At 34.0% G+C, this 19,736-nt stretch overlaps 2 protein-coding genes and 1 pseudogene across 4 annotated transcripts; 1 reads left to right on the forward strand and 2 right to left on the reverse strand.

The window, feature by feature from the left end:
* Window positions 1–211: 211 nt before the first annotated feature.
* On the forward strand, window positions 212–12,510 carry LOC143465885 (cytosolic acyl coenzyme A thioester hydrolase-like). 2 transcript variants are annotated; one of them, XM_076964406.1, is made up of 9 exons: window positions 212–791; window positions 7,103–7,226; window positions 7,334–7,490; window positions 7,688–7,906; window positions 8,047–8,165; window positions 8,287–8,377; window positions 11,335–11,432; window positions 11,518–11,619; window positions 11,782–12,510. In XM_076964406.1, exons 2-9 carry the CDS (start codon window positions 7,107–7,109, stop codon window positions 11,863–11,865), a joined length of 990 nt encoding a protein of 329 aa, XP_076820521.1. In that variant the 5' UTR covers window positions 212–791; window positions 7,103–7,106; the 3' UTR covers window positions 11,866–12,510. The 2 variants fall into 2 exon arrangements, with proteins under 2 accessions (XP_076820521.1, XP_076820520.1); XM_076964405.1 differs by lacking the exon at window positions 212–791 and adding an exon at window positions 6,080–6,300.
* On the reverse strand, window positions 1,778–4,645 carry LOC143465883 (all-trans-retinol 13,14-reductase pseudogene; annotated as a pseudogene).
* Window positions 12,511–17,167: 4,657 nt separating the features above from the next.
* LOC143465926 (uncharacterized) lies at window positions 17,168–18,861 on the reverse strand. 2 transcript variants are annotated; one of them, XR_013118676.1, is made up of 5 exons: window positions 18,478–18,861; window positions 18,141–18,329; window positions 17,862–17,969; window positions 17,494–17,660; window positions 17,168–17,308 (listed from the first exon to the last, which is right to left on the reverse strand). XR_013118676.1 is itself a non-coding variant. In XM_076964454.1 (4 exons), exons 1-4 carry the CDS (start codon window positions 18,565–18,567, stop codon window positions 17,204–17,206), a joined length of 492 nt encoding a protein of 163 aa, XP_076820569.1. In that variant the 5' UTR covers window positions 18,568–18,841; the 3' UTR covers window positions 17,168–17,203. The 2 variants fall into 2 exon arrangements, 1 of the variants encoding a protein (XP_076820569.1); XM_076964454.1 differs by lacking the exon at window positions 17,494–17,660 and having other exon boundaries at window positions 18,478–18,841.
* Between the last annotated feature and the right edge of the window lie 875 nt (window positions 18,862–19,736).

Below are 19,736 nucleotides of genomic sequence, written 5' to 3' on the forward strand. Positions count from 1 at the left end.
CTGTACAAAAAATTTATAAAATAGAATCGAAAATCGATAAAAGTAGCAGATTTTTAAGATAGTTTTTATTAAATATTTAGCTCTTTGATGATGACTTAGCAACATGAGATGACTTTTCCAAAAGTAATCGTAAAGCTGAGTCATGTAACGTCACAATGCCTTACCAGAGAGAAAGACACCGGTACTAATATAGGGAAATTCCCTTTGTGGAAATTCTTTGGTAGCTTTGCTAAAGTCAATTTGTCAAACCCTTAACAAGTTAACACCTGACGCTTTGCTGTACGTCACAACTTTTTTGTTACTTCTTGCGAGTGCGTCGTTGTCCTGTTTTCTATCATTGCAGCGGTTAGAAGGTTCTATGACCATTTGCAGTGTACTATTCTCTGTTGAAATAAATGTTGTTGTTTCCCACGAATGTTGTTAATAAGGCTGTTGCTATTTTACCGGAATAAATCGAAGATTTATAATCAATTGTTTTTTGTAACCATTAGTTGTGGTTCGGTTGGTATTGAGTTACAACTTTAGTTCATGGTTAGGAAGTTATAGCTTTCGTTGGTCTGGCTATATTGAATACAGTAAATCTCATATCTATTGGTCGTTAAATCTTACACAGCCAGAATTTTGATATTATTGTACTTGCAGTCAACTCAACAAAGTTTGTAAATTTAAAAGTTTATTTTATTGACATTGTAATACACTCCAGTTCCACTAAAGACTAGAATAACATCATGACAAAACAACTTGTGTATTGGACTGATGAAGTCCAAATTACATTGAAAGGAATGAAACAAGTAAATGCTTACACTTATATCGTGCACGTCATTGCATAAGACAGGAAATTGTATAGGCCTACAGGTTATTATTTTCAATATCTGTACGGTGCCTTGTGGTTTATTATAGCATAAACACAATCTCTTAGGTTTGTAGTTTCAACTATAATGCTTATTTTATTGTTGGTATGCATGTTTCCATATCATCTTATGTCTTAAATTTAAACTTACTTTTCGCAGGTTTTTGTTAACTTAAGTTAAATGCTATAACAAATTAACCTACATCTACCTTATAATCTACAGTAAATCTAACTTCAATTAAGCCCTAAATACCTTCTTGTTAACCTTTTGAACAAGAATGTCATGAATCTCAAAGCGTAAGAAGCAAGCAGAAGGCATTTTAAGTTTTGTAATAATGAACTGTACACGCTATGATGGTGATGCACCCCTCATCAATTCTGGTATCTTTTGGGGTTGTACAATGCAGTGAATGCACCCAACTGACAACCTCTGTTTTGGACACCATTTAGTTTTGGTTTAAATAAGATTATAATGGGTTTATATTTCGTAAAGCCGCCAAGTGATATAAATGGATGGTAAAGTATGCTTGGTCAATCTTTCACGTTGAACTACATATAATAGCTGAAGTTTGTGTATAGAGATTCGCTCATACTAGGATGACAAATAAAAAATTCATTTCCATCTCTGTTGCAGTTTGTAAATCATTTTAGGTCAGCTGGTCTACCTGTAAGAAAGTCAATGTTTATCACTTCCTAAAGCAGTGAAGATAATCAGATAGGAAGTTGCATTCTTTGTAGGTTGCCTTTCTAAATCTTGGTGTCATGGATCAGGTCATTTAGTTGCAAACCGGCGATTCAAACTATGCTGTTCAACCACATGATTCTTTCTGACTGCTATGACCTCATTTGCCATTTAGATGTTTTTAGAAGGATTCTTGTAAGAAACATTAGCATGTTGTGCTAAAACGTATTATAAACACATTAATACATGATTGTGAAAGTATCTTCAATCCATTTATTAACATGCATATATATAAGGAACAGCAACAGTACAACCGATTCCTTAATTTTAATTGACAACAAAAGATTAAAAAAATCTATGGAAGATAGATTAACTTTGCACAAGCATAGCTATGTCAGTCAATAAATCTAGCTTTTGTAAGGGTCAGATTTATAGTGTTGATAATTATATCTATACAATCAACTTCTCATTGTGCCATTTATCATAAAATATGCCAGAATGAAAAAACAAAATTTAAGTTTCACAAGGAATCATTCAACAGTGTCAACACAAAAACATTTTACTGATAAACCCAACAGCAATAAATCCAGAATTTGTTTTTGTAACTCAGTTCAGTAAAAACCGTTTAATAACGCACCCTCACAAATAGCAAAACCTGATCTAAAGAAAGCAGTTTCTCTGTTCTTTGATGAAAACTATTTTCAATTCAAAATCAAGTATGTAGAAGTCACACACGTTTCTAAATTAGTGCAATTTTACTGTCATTTACTGCAGTTTCTGTACATTCCTGCCCCTTCTCAGTGTTCAGGAAAAAAGAATTGGTCCATTTTTGTTTGCATCATCCAAGGTGCAATCAAGCTTCGACCGTGGGGACCGCTCTTTGTGTTAAATGCATGTCACTACGTGTCATGCTGCTCAAATAAATGGAGTGCCTGCTCAAATAAGCCATAACGCTATATTTACAATGAGATAACCATTGTTTGTTTCAGCCAAAACGGCTCTAATAAGCAATTTTTTGTATACACTGATACTTTGTTAAGCAGGTTTCTTTGTACGTACAATACAAAGACACACACTATTGTATGTATAACAAAAATCAAACACATATTTTAATATTATACAATTGCACACATATATACTGTACTAGTATCTATTACCTTCATATATGTGGTAGTTTATCAAAATCTTATTCCAACAAAATAAATCTTTAAAAGGCAAATTAAGCAAACAAATACCCAATTAGGAACTTTGATTTCTGACCAATTTTGTATGGTTTAGCAAGTCGAACATGAGATATCTGTCCAAGACCTTGGACGCAGTAAGCAGCCCAGCAAAGGCTGCACCTGAAAAGCCACAAGTAAAGATGTCCTGGCCGGTGAGGTAGAGTCCAGGTATCGATGTTTCAGGTCTGATGTTGATGGCATTTTCATACTGGAAGCGTTCTATGTTGTGATCCATGCCATACATCTCACCATGCATACTGTTTAGATAGTAGACATGGCTCAATGGTGATCCACCTTCAATATATTCCACTTTATCCTTAAGATGCGGGAAAACATTAACAACCTGCTCCCATGCCTGATTGATGAAATTTGACTTGAAGTTGTTGTACACTCGGCCACGATTTTGCGCAGGATCATTTTGCCATTCCTCAAACCAAGCAAGATTACAGAATGTAACAATGACACACGTTGACTTGTTTGGAAATCTTTCATTCCAAGTTGGATCTTTTGTGCCAGGAAATGAAGCAAAAAGAATGGGTATTTCGGAGTTGGCAGCATCTTCCTGTGAAAGAGCAAGATAATCTGCGGTTGCTTTCCCATGATCATTAGAAGAAACGATCCAAAAGTTCTTGGCTTGTAAACCAAGCTCTTCTGGGCTTCCCTTCAACCCAACCATCACTTGAAGACAACTAACCCCAGGTTTTATACAAGGTAATTTCTGTAAAATGCCATGCTTTTCGCTCATACTCTTAGGGAGCATTTCTTTGAATGTGTTGAAATATCCAGCAGCAGAAATTACGAGCGGTGCACGAATTTCCTGCTTTAATGAGCTTGACATTTTTGATACTTTAACTCCACATGCTCTACCACCTTCAATTAGAAGTTCTTCAACTTTAACTCCAGACAGGACAACACCTCCAGCCCGTTCTATTCCTGGAATAATCTGATAAGCAATTTCACTTGGACCACCTTTAGGATAGTAACAGCCAGTTCGAACCAAATGGTTGGTTAGCATGCCATGCATAAGAAAGCATGTATCTTTAGGCAAAGTACCATAATCACCAAATGAATATGTTAAAACTGTTCTCAAATCCTTGTTCTCTGTCAATTGGTCAATGATCTGCTCCAGTGAATTTTGGGAAACATAGATGTAATCCCGTAAAAACAGTTGAAAGAGGCCAAGTTTTGAAGCAATATTCATTAAGGTTTTTGGAAGCAATTTCAACATAAGAAGTGTGTTTGTTGCTGCCTTGCAAGACCTGGTAAGTTCAAAAAATCGCTCAATTGCTTTTTCTTCTTGAGGAAAGTCCGCAAGCAATTGTTTTTTGCTGTTTTTAATGCCTTTCACCCAGTTATACATTTTGATTGGCCGTTCGGGCATATTAAGCACAACACAGTCAAAATGTTCATGAGTTTCAACCCATTCCAACTGGCTGTCTGTAAGAGTGTCCATGAAACATCGACATACACTTCCTGGAGCCATGTCCCCAACAACATGTATGCCAATATCAAACTCAAAGCCTTTGGTTTCGTAGGTGTGAGTAGTACCACCGGCTCGGTCATGCTTCTCCAAAACAAGCACTCGCTTCCCAGAACGAGCGAGCAATCCTGCACACGCTAGCCCACCTATTCCACTGCCAACAACAATTGCATCGAGATTTTCGGGAACAAATTCTGGTCGGAATGCTTTTCTCAAAACTTTTCTTCTTTCCTTTTCGTCAGTCACAATCTGGCGAGAAACAACTTTTTCATTGTATTCAAAAGGATTTTTGGACTTGCTGTGCATAAATTTTTCCCATATAACTTTAAACATAAATATGGCAAGAAGGACTGCAGTGCCCCCTTTTACTAGTAGCAAAATATCCATGTTGGTAATGATAATCAACTAAAAGACCTGCAAAGAAAACAAATATGTACCATAACTAAGGGGAAGTTTTAAATGCTCAAAAATTGTATATGTACACGTAGTACACCTGATAAAGCATGCTCAAGCTTGCAAAAGCTAGTTGTTTTTTAATTAAAGTTTAACCTTTAAATATGCTGTGATCACATATTCCGCCTTTTTCATTATTTGCTGTTTATAAAGTATAAATATCTTTACAAATGATGTCATGTCAATACACGTCTCATTCAGACATTGAAAGGCAGTGGATATAATCCAAAGCTGTTTTTATAAATATTGGACTTTTCTATGTTTAACTTCATGCTAAAAATTGATTATTAGGTTTTTGCATTTATATACCCTGCTCTCACCATCCAACAAAAACTACCAAAGTTGTACCAATTTTTGTATTTCTGGTTTAATGCAACAGTATTCTGTTTAGTGATCCTGAAAACTTCATTCATCTGACACAATGCTCAGAAGAAAAAAATGGTTCACATTAATGAGATCCCACAGACTGTATGTATGTGGCACAAGTCTTGGGTATTCTACAAGCTCACATTGCTCTAAGATCCTATTTGCATATTATTATCTGATCAGTTTTCTTGGACTTGGTGGCAAAGCTAACCTCCCGTTATAACAGCATAGTAGCTCATTGTGTTCAACACCCTTAGGGTTTTGTCGCTTTTTCAAATCGATGGTTATTTGCAGTTGAGCATCTGTTTTTTTATTATGCCGTAATACTTAGCACTATTTTTTCTCTGACTAGAGCAACTAAAAAAATAAACGACACGCTAAAAGTTTGTGATAAAACAGAATACAATTAGTTACCAGTCACCACCAATCATGATACAACTCGCTGACATAAAACAGCCTTGCTCTTAAAAAAGCGACTCGTTCGTGACGGTCTGTTTCCTGCTTTACTTCCTCACTGTCTTCTGTTTCCTCTTATATAGTATCTTGTTTTTGATGACTCTCTTGCAACTCGATGTCTGCTGCATGCAATACAAATTGCTTTGCGTTGTTGGAAATTTTTCACCGTTTTCACGCTTAGAACGTTCTCAGCAATATACGTCAAATCGTGTTGCAAGTTTATTGTTGCATACCACCACTGTAGCTTATTTTCATTAAAAGCTTTCATTGAGTATAGAAGAAAAACAATCAACGCCACGTATTTTCGTTTCTTGAAAGACATTTCTATCCCAGTCATAGCAATCCAGTGTGCGTTGTCAAATGCTAATATCCCATTGGTGGTCTCGGTGAATGAAAACGTTTAAACTATAACGGCAAATCGGTATGTGTTAAGTCTGCGGTATAAAATGTAAGGTGACATAAGCAATGCAGAAAACATGCTAAGTCCATTCCAATACCTGTGTGCTAAAAAATGTACTACTCACTTAACAAACATTCAAAATTGAAAAGAAATAACTTTTACAAAAATTTGCTTGTTATGCAGTTTTTACTTAGGGTATTGCCCAACAATGATTTTCATTGTAGCGTATAACACCACAAGGCTGCCAATCAAGCGAAGCCAGCTATTCCAAGACAAGCCTATTCATTCCATAAGTAAATTCAAGAGAGCAGAAGCGCTAAAACTCGTCACATAGAAGTTTTTGGTAACACATGCACAGTTAAGAATGGAAGAATCCTTAACAGTATGTCGGTAAGTGACTTAACACGATATTTTCATAAATTATATCAAAGAGCTGCTACTATTGACTATTTCACAAAAAATCGTGCGTTTGAAGCTATTTTTCACAGCTTCTTGTTAACCTAACTTAAATGTTATAACATCAAAATATAGCAACCTAAACCTAAAACTGCTTAATATGCTTCCAGACTTGTGCCTGGGGTAATCTAGAACTAAAGATTAACAGCACAAAACTATTGTTGTAATCGGCTATCCTATGGCAAAGTACTTTTCCAAATTTGACAATACCCCATGAAGATGAAAGACACATAATGTAACTTTAAGAAATTGAACAAATTTACTTTTGTTAGCTGGGCTTGTGTGCTGAGAAATCCTCTCATTAGCAGTCGTTTTACCAGTTTAAGGGTAAAATTCCGATACCATACCACCATAACATGGCAGCAACTATCAAAATATTATGTAAGATTGAAGAGACTTGCTTCATGTCGCTGATATTTCACTCAAATTGCTATTTCACTATTTATCGCATTGGGCCACAACGTATGCGTGTAATGATGTTGAGGGCCAGGCAACAGTTAAAAGTATTTAAAAATATTGGACTACTTCATGAAGTCCATGTGGGAGGTGGGCTATATAAGTAGGTACCGTAAGTATGGCTCTTTGCCACATTGATCATGAACTTTGCTAAATGCTATGCGTCTATGTATGTATCGCATTGAAGTTTTTTCCAACCTGCTCTATTCTGATTTTTTGATTTGGCAACGTCAATTAGTTTGAATATAATTATGACAAGTAATTCTTTGTCTCTTTTCAGGATAATGCAACCTGGTGATGCAAATGTGTCAGGAAATGTGCATGGTGGAAGAATTCTTCAGATGATCGAAGAGGCTGGGATGATTGTGAGCACAAGGCACTGTAATGTTGGAATGACAGAAGAAGTATAACTTGCGCAGTGGCCTATCTTTAAAACACTTTAAAATTAATTTTGTCATCTTACTTGGCTTTATATTTTACTGCTTTGTTTCATGCTTTATTTTTTATACAGAATAATTGTATATGTGGACTTGCGCGAGTTGAACATACTGATTTCTTGCAACCCATGTTTGTGGGAGAAATAGCCCATTTACATGCTGTTGCTACTTACTGCTCTGCACATTCCATTGAAGTTAAAGTTGATGTACATGCTGAAAATCTTTTTAAAGGTATTTTTAGCTTGGTGGTATCAGGAAAACAGGAATTCATTTAAATCCCAAAAAGAAAAATTTTTTTATGTAATAGTTATATGTTTTTGGTAATGTTATGTTCCAGTTTTGTAATATTCAGTAAAGGGAAAGGATGAATTTTAAACTATGCTTCAATTTCATTGTTGTGCTTTAATTACTGATTAATTCTGTTTAAGGTGAAAAACGCCTTACAAATCAAGCAACTTTGTGGTATGTCCCAATAAAAGAAGGAAATATTGTGTGCAACGTGCCTCCTTTAGTGTATAAGCAGCCAGAAGATGAAATGGCCGGCAGAAGAAGATACCTAAAACAAAAAACAGAAAGGGAGCAAGTTGACACAAATGCACCAAGCATGACTGACAACTGGGCAATGTCTATTGATGTTCCAAATAGAAGTAAATACTTGTCTGGCTAATTTTAGCTTTATGTTGATGACGAGTTCTGTTATATGCTGATAAATCACATTGAACATATTACCAGAAGGAAATGAATAAAGATTCCAATGCAATCTATATACACATGTTCACATTTTTAGATGGGGAAATGCACACAGTTGGAAACGCCCAGTCTTCATTAATTCATCTGGTCGGTGTCCAAGATTGTGGTGTACATGGGTGGGCAATGGGTGGTGTTGCCATGAAACTTATGGATGAGGTTAATAATAGCATATTCTATCGATATTTTTGCAGCAGAGAGCTATTAATGTTTATGAGTTACAATTTAGCTTAAATTTGGAAATATTGAGCATTTCTAAAAGATGAAATCACTATTTTAGGTGGCTGGTATATGTGCAATAAGGCATTGTCATACCAATGTTGTCACAGCCTCGATGGACGCAGTTGACTTTCATCAGAGGATTAATAAAGGTAGGCAACCTTATTAAATTACTTTAGTTGATTACAAACTGCCCAGTTAGGCCTATATCCACCATAAAAACTTCTTGAAAATTCTTAGAAAACGTTTTAATAAATGTTTTTGTAAAAACTTCATCATGATGATAAAAATTTATGACTTAACTTCCAGTTAATGAGAAATGTTATTCTATGAGAAAGATATGTGTGAAAATAGCATGAAAATGAATTTTACAAATTCTTTTTATTGCACATGGACCAGTGCTCTTCAACCTTTTTGGTGTCATGGAACTTCTGGTATATCTATGAAAATATCGTGGAACCCATCATTAATTAAAATTTAAAACAACCATTTTCTAAGTACTGTTTTCATAAGTATGATAGAACCTGGATAAAATCTAACCCAATATGACAACACTATTCCAGCTATGTCCAACCATGGGCCGCATGCGAAAGTACACATGAAGAATTTGTGCGTCCAATTTAAAGGTTTTCGTTGTTATGTAATGAAATATAATTTTTAATTCAATAAGCAGCACACAGTTAATGAGAACGCCCTGACCAGTAGAGATTGATCGAAACTAACATTTCCACCAGAGTATCGATTTGGCTTGCCAGCTATAAATCAATAACACACAAAATATGTGGCTAACTTACATCCTTAGAGGTGTTAAACGCTTTTAAATGATATATACCACTGAGCGTAGATTTTGTGTTTGTAATACTTTTCAGAAATATAGCAGCAAGAGAGTCGCTACAACAATGTGCTCAAGGATTGCACTGTACATATTATTTAACATTGCTTTAATTATATATACATGATGATTTTTTTAACTTAATGTGTTAAACGTAATCGAGTGTCAATGAGTTGTCAAGTGTTATAAATAATCTGTCACAATCAGATTGTTTTATTTCAATGGCAACGTGGCATGACAGCACTTCTTTGCCAATGGATTCGCAATCGACAGGAATTGGCTCATAATATTTGATTTTATTCCGATTATTGCTACAGTTAACATAAAGATGATTTCAAATCAAGCGTAACCAAACTTTGAGGTAAAATTACTCAAATCTAGATCACTCAATTAAATTTTAAAGTAAGGTATCAAATGAAAGGTCTTTTCATTTAGAATGTCTGTAAAGAAACCACATAATTGATATTAACTGATATCACCTTCACCATATATACTCGAGTATATCACGGTTTTTGAAGTACAACACTACATTCAAACCTACAAGTGTTGTTGGTTGCCAGGTTCGTTGAATACAGTGCTTGTTGGCCATTAATATCTTTGCAGGAAAAAATGGAACGCGTTCATTAACGATGCCTTGATGCATTATTCAAAAACCAATTGTTACATCACAACTCACATAATGCTTATGTTTACACAGACTCATTTTAGTGTAAGGCTATATCCGTTTGCTCCATAGCCTTTGAAACAATGTGGTTAACAAAACCAGGAAATCAGATAACACCAGGAAACCTATGTAAAAATATCTTGTTTGCATAAAATGCAAGGAATACAGAAGTGCACATATATTATTGTGTGTATTACTGAGAATGGAGCAGTTTTTGTCTATTTATGTTAGACTACATCAGTCATTTTTTCAGCTTAGTAGGGACAACAAAACTAACAATGATGCAAATTGTGTTCTTTATTGCCTTTATCGTATAGTTGTGTAATTAAAACGTTCTTTGTTATATTGACACAATACGCTCCTCAACTTCAGACGTGCACAAACTTTTTCCTTTGCTAATAGTAATTCAAAATAAAGGAATAGCTGATTTTGATGGCAAATATGTAGCATTTGCACTGATACCACGGAGTGAAGTTTGCAGTCGACAAAAACAAATGAAGTGTCTGCACATGTATCTGCCACTTGTCAGTTGTGGGTTGCGAGCCAGACTTGCAGGTTAATCAAATTACCTGGGCACACCCAGTATCTTAATTAAGATGACAATACCAAAATGATGTAATCTGTAGAGTGAACAAATCGACGTATTTATTAATTGAATGAAATGAGATAACCACAATAATAACCACTAACCAGAGTATTGTACCACTATAATACCACACTGTATTGCAAAATGTGACCTATCCCATCCGGTTTTATGACATTTTTTGCTTTTTTAAGACCTGATACATGACATTTTCTTAATATGGCAATAATTTGCGAGTTGATGAGTTTTATTGAGTTTTTATTGAGTTTTTATTGAGTTTTTTTATTGAGTTTTTTATTGAGTTGATGAGTTTTATTAATTTTAAGAAGACTACTTAAGTAAAATTACTTTGTTACTGACCACCTCATACAGCTATAGTTCAACAGTGTGTCTGATTTGGCCTATTCTCATTAATGTTATTGTACTTGCAGTTCATTGTTAAACACTAAATCCTATCCAGTATCTAAAAATTTGGAGACGGCTTTTAAGCTAAACGGCAAAGTGAAACGGAAAAGGATTGTTTTATCTCTTCAATATAAGAATTTAATTATTCGTTTCTCTTGCTTGTCTGTACACGTTCCAAAAGTATTGTCCCAACTAGACCGGATAATCGAGGAAGCACTGTATATTATTCCGGTATTGTGTATGGATCGACCGATTATAATTACCCGTAGATGATAATCGGCGCCAATAGTGAGCATTTTAACGTATTTTTATATTGGCCTTTTTTAATTCAGCGGCCAATGTCAGATCACTTTAAAACCAGGTAATTTGGCTCACTCTGGAAACGGTCTTTCCCTGTTTCTAGCATTGTCCCGGTTTTACACAAAGCCAAGGTCGTTATGGACAGCCAAACAGCAGCAAAAATTTTGCATGCACAGCTGTTTAACTTACAAATTATTTTCATTTACTGTTATGTGTTGATTGCGTAAGAATTTGCTTGCAACATGTGCTTTTGAAACACAAGCTGTTTGATAAGTATATAAAAGTATTTCAAAATATGCATTAAAGTTTTTTTTTGTGTTATAAGGCTCACTGCTTCACGTACGTGGCAGGCCGATTTTTAACAGCTACAAGTCCCTGCTGATTCAAGTTATTGTCATGGTCGAGCAGAGTGGAAAAAATGAGGTGCTGGTTTTTGTAAAATATTGTTTATCAAGTAAAATAGCTTGTTGTAATATTGCATTATAATGTTGTACATCAATACTTTTAGCACGGGGAGTTGGATGTCATCTTATACTGTGCATGTAGTGCGTATTTTACGTTTGTGTCATTGTCAAGCGAACGGAAAACATTGCCTATCCCACCTCTGAAAGTGAGCAGATGTTGTTGCAGTTGATTTAATAAACAGATATTGACTTTGTTATGACAATGAAAACCTGCACCAGTAAAACAATATTTGAAAGCTACAAACTATGTTGACTTGTACATATTAAGTACAAACTTGTTTTAACTGTTTGTTTGCTGTGCTTTTTAGCTACATACTGACGATGAAAAAGCTCGTTTTGAGGAGGGCCAACAAAGATATAAGAAACAGAAGTCATTACGAAGTGCAATGTAATAATAACGATGTTTTTTCACCAAACATTACTCTTTGAAACCATTATGTAGTGCACCCATTTGTCATCACATAAAATGGTTAACTTTTAGTTTAGCATAATTTATTATTTTAGCAATTACCACCTATCCATGCAGTTCAAAGTCTTATGCTGAAATTGTAATGTTGTTTTTACTATAAAATGTGAAGTTTGTTGGATAAGAAACTTCTATTACTCTTAGCATATAGCGATTTCATTCAAGCAGTAATTTGCATTTTTGGTATGCTCATAAGTCAATTATTTGTTTGTAGAGCCTATACTATGCTGTTATGTGATATAAAATATGGTACATGACTACCAGGCATTCTTAAATATTGTGCAATGGTATTGTTCTTTATTAAATGTAAATCAGTTGTAAAATATCTGTAAAAATGAAAAAAAAATTTTCTGTTATCCTATTCATTTGATTGATGATGACCATCAGCCATCAAAATGTAGCCATATGACTATTTTCATAGTAAACAGTGCCTTTTCAGTATAGGTTCACTGCTCATACAACGTTACCATAATATTTCAAAAGCATATAATTTGCAAAATATAACACATCTGTAAATGTTTGCTAATGTAATGTGTGTTTTTCGTATCAGCAAATGCAATTTTGAAAATCATAGCTTAGTGTAGACTTGGACAGCTTGATATACTAACAATTGTAAGCAGAAAGTTAGTATATTGTTATTTACTGTGGACCAGCACATGTGTTATGTTTCAATATACTTATTAAACTGACTTGCACAGCTAACAATCAAATGTTAACTTGGGTTTATTATACCAAGACATCTGAAGAATTATAAATTGACTCTGAAATAGTGCAAATTAATTATCTCAGTTCAACAGTGTAAGGCATTTAGCTCAAAGTTGTAGGGACCTTTCCTGAGTTATACAAAGTTGGTAAAATTTATTTTACAACTCAGTGAGATTCCGTTTTTTGGAGTTCATTATAATCATTACCTCTCACCATCCAAAAGTAACTAAAAATGAAGGATTTCCACTCGGGTATTTTTCTCTAAAAAATTAGATCCACTCTGTTTCGAAATCCCTGACTGATTGGTTCTGAAAAAAAATCTTTAGCAAGAAATCTTTAAAAAAATCAGTTGATTTAATCCATTGTAACAATCATGAATGAGTGGATTTTATTAGCCAAGCATCACTGTTATCAACATAAAACAAAGAATCAATGCTGGTGAACTAACAAGTGTGCAGGATGCATTGTTTGTATGTTCAGTTCAAGGCATAAGTAATGCGTAGTCCTTGCATATGTGAGTACAAAATTGTGCAATCTTGAGTAAAAAACTTTATGTTTTTATGAATTGTGTATTTGTGCATTAAATTAAGTTAACTATTGCAAGTCAACACTGCATGAATTAAAGTATCATATCATATAACCCCTGTTTGTGTGCACTTGTTATACTCTGTGTAGCTTTCTGTGATGTTATTTCAGGAAACCCCAGTTATCCAAAATAAGGCAATTTGGAAAAGTTTTTCAGATAACCGAGATTACATCACATAGGGATTTTGCCAGTACCAAGCAGTTTTGGTTTTTAAAATAATGGCGTAAGAAGAATTAATAAGCTTCCCCAGTTTCTTGTTTATGGATAATGTTAATAAGGCTGGTTTAGTGAATGTAGTCACAAACAATAAGCACAAGTAAGCTGTACTGTTGCATGCATACAGTTTAACTTCAGCTACACTTAATTGTTTAACTTAACTTTTATTTTTCGTCAAAAGTACGGTGGGGGCGAAAAATAAAACCAGTTGTTACTAACATGTGCCAATGAACAGGAAAAAGTGACAAAGCCGAAAAGGCTTAAAAGGTGCTCAAAAATAATTATGTTATTAATTGCTGGTAACTACTAGCATGGCCACAAAACCATAATTAGTTAAATCCATAAAACATAAGTTGACAAAAGTGAAATTAAGCAGACGAGCAGGTGGTGTGTTCAAGCAACAGATAAATGAAAATCGCTTCAATGCTGTACATCAGTGGATGGGAATAGATAAATCATTGTAAAAGAAACCCCATCCCCGGGTAGGAGCCTGGTTTCTGGTGGCCATAACACTAAAGAAGGGCGTTGTTGATTTGCCCGAGTTGGAACAGCAAGAACGCACACCAATGGAAGATGTGATGATAATACTGCTTGTTGCAAGATGGGATTTTCTCTGGTACATCGACAGTGCTGTATGGAAAAAGATGCCAATGCTGTACAATAGATGGTAGTGCTGAAAGGAAACCCCTCTTGTTCTTGAAGACTTGAGTGGCACTGGTGGTGACGTTTCAGTCCAGTAACTGGTTCCAGTCTTTAACCTTGAAAATATGTAAAAGCAGTCTGCAGTAATTGCAGCAAATATCCAAAATAGCTATGTACTGAGTGTTGAAAATTTACAAGTTATTTAATAAATAAATAGACAGACGTATAATTTTATAATTAAGTCTGATTAAAATTTTTCCAATACCATCATGTTATCGAAGTGCTTTACCAAAAAGTACTTGTCATGTGCATGCTGGATGCTTACTGCCTATGTCTAGAGTTTGGCAATAACAATTTTGATGACGGGTGGTTGAAGAAAGCTTTAGCTATTTTCAGGTTGAAAGAAAGATACAGCAAGTGAGTATGTATTAAAAATTCTGTGAGACCTCGCCAACATGATTACAGTTACAGTATTGCTAAATTTTGCCTATACTCAATAACATTGAATGTGACTTAAAGCCAGCAAACATCCATTAGTGAAATACAATTGAAAATAGACCTGTAATCCGAACTCCGAACACCACGTTATCCGACACAAAACTGCTGGGAACGGACTGTTTCCTATGCATTTTATCCCTTTAATCCGGAAATCCCGCTGTCCGTCTCCGACATAAAAGTTTTGGAACAAATGTGCTAAATAAATAGCAATACAATCCGATAAATCGGATTATTAAGAGTGAAGTGAAAATGATTCATGATTGTCCTAGATACAGTAGTTAGTTGACGAAAACAATAGCCATTATGTACGCATAATAATGTTGCTTTTTTTCTCTTAACTCCTACGCATACTTTGAATTGGAGAAAATACAGCTTTTTGAACACGGTGCTGCATTTGCAAGATTGATTGATTTTTTGCTTTCATATAATCCGGATACCCTGCTAAACTGACATTTTATGATGAAACCAAGTGGTCCAGATTAACGAGGTCTGACTGTTATACATAATATAGAGAAAACAAGTGAATAGTGCAATAAAATATATGAAAGTGCTTGTTGCTGGAGTGCAGATTTACACAGTGCATAATAACACCAATTAGAAACAAAACATTGTCATATAGTGTCATGTAAGTGTGATGATGAAGCAGAATAATCTTATATAAACAATTGACTTATTTTCTAAAAGTTTCAAATAATTAGGCAGAGAATTCCAAGTTTTTGGTCCCATATATTGAATTGCTTGTTGGGTTAAGGATTTACTGTAGAAGGGAAGGCAAAAATTGTTTAGATTTCTTAGCGAATTAGCATATATTGATGAAATTATTTGTAAAAATTTGAAAATCATTACCGGTTTAGTATGATCAGAACTTTTTGAAGAGGTTGATAAGATCATATATTTTGTTTTGTCCATATTCAAAGATAATTTGTTAGCTGAGAGCCAGTTAGATATGTGTTCTAGGTAATTATTTACTTGGGCTATGACCTCATTTAAGTTTTTACCTGACACAAAAAGATTTGAGTCATTTTCATACATTATTTAGTGACTGAATTTTAGACTTTGAGGTAAGTCATTTACGTAAATTTGAAACAATTTAGAGGGAGGCGGGAGCTATTTTTTGTAAATCTGTTACTAGTGTTTTGATTGCTTGGCTGAATTTCTTGATTTAGTTCTTCCCCATTTAGCATTGCAAATGCACTAACAAATGATATCTGACGTTCAACTGTATAAGTTTAGATTTGAAATGTTAATAATTAACATTGTCCTATGCCGATGATCAAGATATTGGTAAAAACACATACTTGTATTTTGTTAGACATTTTATTTAAGTATTGCTAATAATTTGAAGTAACATTACTGAAATATACACAAATGTTGTAAGTAAACATAATTGAAGTATTATTAATATACTTTTGAATATTTGTGACGTTACCCAATGTGGTAAAACAAAACCATAACAAATTTTAAAAATCTGCATGAAAACATTTACAAATATTGCATTATACAGGTTTGCAAACAGTTTAAGCACCTTAAAAATTTTTGTAAGATAATATTTAGAAGGCCTGCATTAAATACAGATATTATGCTGTAGTTATTAAAATGTAATTTTGATGCTAACAAGCCAGACATGCAATTCCATAGAACAGTATTCTCAAACTATCGGTCGCCAGGATTGTACTGATGGGTAGTGAGTGAATAGTAATGAACGTCACAATATGCAGCAATAACTTATCATAAAAAAGACTCTTAACTTCATAGTTTTAATGCTACCCTAAAGCTTTGATAATAATTCAGACAAAAAAAAACTTTCTTACAAATCAATACAACAGATAAAAGGGTCAATACAGTAAAAATACTAAACATGTGTGAAATACAAACTTTTTTGGAAACACCACTTGCAACAAACATGTTAATCTTGAAATGTAATGAAGATGAAATTTAGTAGGTAAATGATGTGAGGTATAAGCAAAAAAAAACATGACTTCCTGTTTCCTGGAAATATATGATAAAAAAATCTGATATAGGCAACTATGGCAAAAGTTAGTAAAAAATTAGGTAACACATTTGCAAGTATGTATATGATAAAGGCTTGTGTGTAAAGCTTTAGTTAAATGACCATTACTCCATTCAAGGTATTACTTCTTAGGAGCAAATCCATGTTGAGAGGTTATTTAAAACAGGGCTTTTCAAACTTTTTTGTTATGCAACCTCATTTTAGAAAAGAAATTTCTATGCGACCCTTTGAGTGGCCTACACATTAATAATATTAAAACAATAAACGTCCAATCCTATCCACTGAAGCAATTGTTCAGTAATAAAAGTACTGTAAAATGGAAACAGTGAAGCGAATAAAAAACTCATAAAAAACAATTCAATTTATAAACGCTGAATTTGTTTCATGACCCTAAACGGGGTCGCGACCTATAGTTTCAGAAGCCATGATTTAAAACATGATGTAACTACCCATTTAAATTAACACGCTGCAAATATCTCTCGCTTAAACTAGAGTTGAATGATTATGTCATCTGTGATAGCATTTGCATCACTATTAAGCAAACAAGTTTCATGTATCCATAACATTGCATTGTTATTCATGAAAGTAGTTTTGCTTGTGCAAATTTTAAACAGAGTCAATAGGTCTTGTTGGCACACTTCTTGGATCTTTTCCGCGAAAAATAATGAAAGCATAAACAAGAAATGACAACATCACAAAAACAGAGAATATCTAGAATAGGATCAAAAGATAAAATTATGGACTATTTATTACAAAAGTTTCAAAATGCAGGGTCATTCCATTTATAATCATCAATTTTTTTAAATTTTGTAATCACTGGAAATGGAATTTGTTTGTTTTTGTATATGTGATAGAGATTAAATAATTATGAACATAGCAAAAAAATTTTGAAATACCTCCACCAGTGGCCGAGATACAATATTTTGAAATTTTGGCCATTAGTAGGATTTTAGGTGGTGAGCGCAACCATTTATTCACTTTACATGTTCATTTTTTCATTGTAACTCTTTAGTTATCCTTTTCCAGTGGTTACAACATGTCTTTGCTTATAAATGGAATGACCCTGCATTCAATCATAGATGTGTAATGTGTAACATTAGCTCGATGTTAAATACAAACAATTAATGTCTGCGTTTAGGCTGAACTGTATACATAATAACACTGTATAATAATACATTATAATATTTCTTTTTACCAGTTTCTAAAACGTCACAACCAGCAACAGTTTATGTAAAATAATTGAATCAAAAAAGTTGTTGCTTACAGCAGAAGCAATAAAAAGTCCATTGTGGCTGTATGAACTAGCTGTTATGGAGCATGCAATCATTCCAATGAAGTGAAGAATAGCAGATCCGAGAGCATAATTTAATTCCTATAACATAAAAAATTGAATTAGCACACAGCATGCAAAATTGTACGATATGCAATTAAACATAATGTCATATCACAACTAGCAAAAGGTCCAAATCATTCATTATACAATGAAATTTCAATTTTTGTTTTTTAATAGCTCTGGTAACTATTAAAGGTAAAAAATACTTACGACTTTCCTCCATGGCAAGCGACCCAGGCAGGCACCATTGTAAAGTCTGAAATAATAGATAACTCCACTCATGAGCAATGTGATAAAAGAAAACCATGCAGCAAAATTGGCAAAACCAACAAATCCTGCCCCCGCCACAGACCAATAGTGAGTTGTACTGACAAATATCACCAACAACAGTGACAATATCTAAAACAACAAATATATACCAAAGTCATTCTATTGTTATTTGCAATGACATTTTTCAAAAAATTATATGTTCTACTGTACATGTCATACACATCACTGTTTGACATTTTTAATATCTGTTTACAATAAAGTGCAGCATTTTTCTTACAAACTGTATGCCTTTGAATATTCCATCAGTTGATCTCAGAAAGCCAGGATCCTTTCCAGTCTGACCACCAGACCTCGTCTCTTCATACATAGTTTATTCAGAATGTATAAGCAACGATGGCTAAGTTTAACTTGGCTAAACAAAGGTATTAAATTGACAAATAACCCACTGATATGTGACAATACTGGGCAGCAAGCTATCAGCTAAGGAGGGCCTTAAGTTGATCTGCTTAAATTCTTACTTCTGGCCACACCACTTGTCTGGCCAGGCCCACAGAAGCTGCTGAATTAGAATAACGCTTCTTAATCTACTCAAGGATTAATGGTACAGTACTTGTTTATTCTTGACAATGTGCATAACTTATTTAAGAATTTAATTATACCTTTCAAACTTTTTTAGCATGTATGTAATAAGCAAGGGGGATATAGTCCAGTGTTGTAATGACTAGAGTCAAAGTCCAAAATGGCTAGAGTGTTGTTATGACAACTGTGACGACAAGAAAGACAACTTTACGCAACAAAAACAAATATATTTCTAAAAAAATACAACTCTGAAAAGTACTAACCAGCCTAATTGATAGACAGCAATGACGTGACATTAATCGATTTTATGTGACCTCAGAATAGTTTTAAAGTTAAAAGCATTGACTTGACTTGATTTACAGTTTAAGCCGTCTCGACTTGAGTCAAAACTTGAATTGACTCGAATTGCATAGAGTCAGAAAAATTAACTTTTTACAACAGTGGTTTCCAAAGTATGGGTCGCAAAGGGTCAAAAATTGGGTTGTGCTGAGGCGATGCAAATGATTGTTTGTAATTGTATAGTTTATTTTTTGCCATTAACTGCGTGGAGAGAAAGTTAGGATGCTAACCATTGTAGTTATAGTGCAATAAAATACATGTTCTAATGAGCAAGAAAAAGTGGCAGTCCAAGGGCTTAAAACATGCAAGATAACAATAATAGAATTGTGCTATAAGATGGTAGGTTAGCATGGCCACCAAACCCACAAAATATTCCTAACTTTAATGAATTTAAAACCAAAATGTTATAAACAACTACATTATTGAAAGATGTAGAGGACATTTTCCCTAACATTAAAAACACATATTAGCAGCCGAAATGAATATATGGAGTGATATGGTTTGATTACAGTGACAATGAATGTCTTGAGTGCTCAACAAATGGATGTTTAAAGAAGAATAAAATACATTGTTTCATAGTGAGTGGACGACACTACCATTGCATATCTGTGTCTGTTT

The sequence above is a fragment of the Clavelina lepadiformis genome, chromosome 7, assembly GCF_947623445.1.
Source record: "Clavelina lepadiformis chromosome 7, kaClaLepa1.1, whole genome shotgun sequence".
NCBI lineage: Eukaryota > Metazoa > Chordata > Ascidiacea > Aplousobranchia > Clavelinidae > Clavelina > Clavelina lepadiformis.